At 35.6% G+C, this 4,898-nt stretch overlaps 1 protein-coding gene across 1 annotated transcript in view; it reads right to left on the minus strand.

Annotated features, from left to right (window-relative positions):
• Window positions 1-3,844, minus strand: part of ME1 (malic enzyme 1, NADP(+)-dependent, cytosolic) — a 139,063-nt gene extending 135,219 nt beyond the window's left edge. Inside the window, exon 1 of the mRNA XM_009887468.1 lies at window positions 3,714-3,844. Within this exon, the coding sequence (XP_009885770.1) occupies window positions 3,714-3,844 (131 nt within the window). The remainder of the gene's footprint in view (window positions 1-3,713) is intronic.
• Between the last annotated feature and the right edge of the window lie 1,054 nt (window positions 3,845-4,898).

A 4,898-nucleotide genomic window follows, 5' to 3' on the forward strand; every position in this document is an offset into this window, starting at 1 on the left:
AGTCTTGAATGAAGATTTCGGGGAAGAGTTTCAGAGGATGAAAACCAAGGTCTGGCAAGTAAGACAGAGGGGATTGCCAAGCATTCAAATTTCATTATGTCACTTTTGCCCCTTGCCTTTACTTCACCTAAGAACTTTTCATGCTAGTCTGCTATTATGAAGGGAATGAAATACAGTAGCAACAAAAGGACAGAAACCAAGTATCATCCAAACCCCAAAAGAAAACAGATATAAATACCAGATAATTACTGATGATTTCTTATGATAACTGGTCCTGCTATCACTGGCATGCATTTTACAAGGTAAAACAGAATGGTAAAAAAAAAACAAACCTGAAGTTTGCTTGCAAAACATGACAGCAAATAAAGGAAAGTGGGAGGAAATGCTGTTATTTTTAAGCTGTGTGAGATACTTAGCTCCATTACTTTGCATCATCAGTATCTATATGGAAATGCTATAAAAGACAAAGAACTTTAAGAAAAAACAAAATAACACAGCTTTTTCAGGAAAAAGTGATCTGATAGCACCTCTCCTAATATTCACACATCCAGCAAAACATTTTACCAGTGTGACTCTTTGGAGAAAGAAAGGCCCAGAGAGAAGATGTGGCTATCAGTGGCAATGATTTCAGTGTCAATACAGAGCAAGAAGAGAGACAATTAAGAACATACAGGAGAGGGAAAAAAAAATATTAAATTACTTTCAGAATCCATCACAGCTTTTCCAAATTAAGTTAGAGGAATAGAATTATTTCCTGTTATTGGCTTCCTTTCTGCCAAGCATACCAGGCAACATATTCACTGCTGTTTCACATTCATTATGTGTGTGAACTCTTAGTATTTCAGAGCACGGCAATTCCATGCTACAAGTCAGCAAAGGAGTTTCAGGCATGCCAAAACATGTCATGCCATGGTAATATCAGCTTAGCTTTATGGATTTACACACACGCTATTTCCAGTCAAAACCAGGGCAAGCTACAATCCTGCCAGTGTTAAGATGCTGTCATACACAGCCTTAATGTTTCATCACACAATATCTTTCAGTCTAACAGCTTCCACCTCCGCAATATTCAAATGCTCGCACTTCATCTTTTGTATTTGGACAAAACACACAGGTATACACCCACGATCAAATCCAAGCTCTAGGAAGAAAACAACAGCTTCCCTTTATCTCTTTTCAATCACCACTCCTATGGGAGTGAAGACTATGCCAGATGCATACTGGAAGATTTTTTTTTTTTTCCTAGAATTAGTACATTTACATTCAGTAGAAGGCAATAGCAGCATGGTCTTAAGCAAGGTTGTCCTTGAGCCCCTCTCTCTACAGGGGGCACTTGAGATTTTCTTTCAAGTTCCAGTTAAAATAGTCAATGTCTTCTGGCATTCTCCATCAGTGAAGGTATCCAAAGAGTGTGGCTTGATCACAGTCACTCTTCCCTTTAAAATGCTTCGATATAAGTACAGGAGACCAGAGTTCGCATATTGAACTTGGAGGACTGAGCTCACGCACATGTAATGCACATGTTCTCAGAGCAGGATCTCTATTGACACACTCCAATAAAATTTTCAGACACTTGACTTATAAATACAGCTGCAAATCACATTTTGCACGTGCAAGTTTCTGCACACTCAGTTCACACAAGCATTTTATCTCTGCAAAGGAGCACAAGATGTCATCGTTGAGAGTCTTCAAAGGAAGTACCTCCTGCATGCAAATGTTACCAAGTCTTTCAATCAGTGGCCATAAATGTAAACCTACACATGTCATATACAAATGCTTTTATTTTGCTAAAAACTGGAGAAAACACCACAGCAATATAATATTTATCAAAGCATAGCATGACATGAATTGTCAATTTAGGCCTGCTGGGCATTCACACAGAATATAAATATGATTTCTTAAAGAAACAATTTCATTTGGGGGGAATGTGTGGATTTATATTATTTTAAGTGCTTAAGGGCCAACCTGATTTAATTTACACAAATTTGCATTAACCCAAGATTACCCCTGAAAGCTTTTATACTTATTTCTTAACTGCTATGGACCTGCGTTATGAAATCATAGCCTAGCTGAGGTTGGAAGGGACCTCTGGAGATCGCCTCATCCAACCGCCTGCTCAAAGCAGAGTCAACTAGAGCAGGTTGCCCAGGACCATGTTCAGGCCATTTTTTAATATCTCCAAGAATGAAGACACCAATCCATTTTATTCAGAGTTATAAATTGAGCCACACTGTTTATTCAGACTATAAGGGAAAGGAGAAGATAGAAATACCTGGACCAAAAGTTATGGTTGAGAAAATACCACTGCCACATGCCACAGAATAAGACTGGAAAATAAAGACAGCTTTTAATTTTTTTTCCTTATGTTAATTACTAAATTCTTAATTAAAGTATTTTGACTAGTGATCACATTAGTGAGAAAAAAGCCAAACTTCAAATAGTTTCAGGTTATTTCTATGAATGAAAATTATATTGAGTTTTTGTTTAATTAATTATATACAGACATTAAGCTTAACGGGAACAGATTTGGAAAAAAATTATCTGAAGCAAATGGCTTCTGGAAAACCTTTTATTTACATTTATTTGTAAACATATTTATATTTATTTATACTTGTGTATTATTTGTGTCTACCAGGTGTGGATTAAGTGCACTTTAAAAAGAAATGTTCCTTTCCTCCCTTAACCCCAAGACAGACAGATTTTTCTTTTCCTTCTTTCACCATGATAAAACAAGTTTTCTGCAAAGTATTTCCATGATACTCGCAGACAGTTATTTTAATTTGATGATTTTCAGCGCAATCAAAATTTCAGTATATGGTGTTTTATTGTGGTTCAAATGGCACAACATTCAAACTTTTAATACTCTTATTTAAAACTGCTAACTTCTTTTTTCCTTTCCTGCAGAAATTTTTCATTTTGGCAAAGAGCCATTTAAATATCCACAGTTTTTTGCTAAAAAAAAATAAAGAATTAAGATTTGGAAATACTGCTACTCTTCTCTTGAATTTCACATAGCCAGACCTGTAACTTTCAATCAGTGATGTTTTGAGAAACACAAGGGCTTTTCTCCTGTGACCTGAAGTAGGAGCAAAATTTCTTTGCTAGTTAAGAAACACATACAACAATGGGATAAAAGGCCCTTTTAATTCCTTCTTTTAACTTACAGGTGAACAGAAATTCCAGCAATGCAAGTAGAAAAAAACAATTGAAATCAACTTAAAATCTTAACCATCGTGAAACATATGAAACCATAGCTGTATCACAAAGGGACTACTTTAAGGCAGAGTTGAGAAGGAGACAGGGACAGGACAGAAAAAGTTTTCTCAGGGGTTGAAGCAGGGGTCTCCACTATTTTACATACTAATTTTATAATATTTTTAAAATGTTATATATTTGTATCTATATGCATGTAAAGACATTACTGAATTTTGGTTTCACATGAATCCATTTGCTTCTGATGACCTTTATATCAGTTGGTTATTGAAATAATAAATTCATGTGAACACCACTGGAATATTACAATTTAAAATTAGGAGTTGACTTTTTGAAGAAAGCATTCTAGCAAAAGTATGTATTTAGCTTAATGATTCCCAATCATCAACCACCACAGCTCAAAAAACCCCCCACAAAATTTCATCTTTACTGCCATAAAAAAAATAAATATGGGACTCACAGTTTGATAACTAGTATAAAGTTTCATAGCCATACTTTACCTGTCTAGGTCAGACGTCAGCCTTTCAAAATTCTTAAGAATACTATAAACCTGAGCATCTTGACCAACAAAGCAAGGTGGCAATAATCCATGAATATTCAACTGTTGCCTCTCCTCCAAGGTAAAAGCCATGCCCTGAAAAAAGAAAAATAAACATGTATACATATATATGAGATATATTCCTTTTAAGAAAATTCTGCAGCAAAATATAGCACAGGTAAAGTCAGCATCAGAAAAACTATTTAATATTAAACAGAATTAACAATTATGCAATGATTTTGGAAAAAGACTTTATAGAGTCATAAGAGAACAGGCCGGTACAGTACAATGATTCCATTCCAGCATAGAATGAGTTAAGGTCTTTTGACACTGCAAGACTATTACCTGCAAAATTATTAAGTTACAGCTAAAGAAGACAGGAGCAGTATATTCTCATTCACTCATTTGTTTGGCTATCTTCTAAATACAAAGCATGGATAATGGTCATTTTCAATGTAAACATTATGCTTTTAATATCTGGAAATTTTTCAAGATCTCGGTTATCACAGATGCTCATGTGAATTTTTAACAGAACTCTGTGGTACGATAAAGTCATCACTATCATTTTATAGTCGAAGAGCTTGGTCCAGCACCTAGTGAAGTCAGTCAATAGAAACACATGGCCATAGAGAGTTCAGTGCAAACTCAGATTCACGTTTATTTTGTTTTTCAAATTCACATTCAGTTACAGCAAGAAAAATCTGTACTGATTTCTTTATTGCATCCAGAAAAGACATTTAAAAGTATTTAGTATTATGTGGACAAAATGCTTAACACTTCAATGCAGCTTGTGGATTGGCAGAGACTGCCAAATAGCTGCTTTTTAATGAGGTCTGTCTGTCTAAAACATCTTCAGAAATTACCCAAGCTATTGTAAGAAAGAGGATGTCTTTACAGCAGTAACATGACCATGGTTTAGCACACTAGTATCAAGCACTCAGACTGCCGAGGCTTTATTTCGCTGTGGTAACTACAGCCAGGCAGGGCGGACTGACAGGATTAGACCTCTGATAGTTTTAGGGGATAAAAAGGAATGTCTGAGGAGTTTCTTCCATGTATAACCTATGAAATCTATCCATTTGTTTCACACTGTAGCCACTGGTTGGTAGCTCCACAGACATGTTACAGCTCTCCTTTAGCATCATGC

This window comes from Charadrius vociferus, unplaced genomic scaffold (assembly GCF_000708025.1).
Source record: "Charadrius vociferus isolate BGI_N301 unplaced genomic scaffold, ASM70802v2 scaffold185, whole genome shotgun sequence".
Taxonomy (NCBI): Eukaryota; Metazoa; Chordata; class Aves; order Charadriiformes; family Charadriidae; genus Charadrius; species Charadrius vociferus.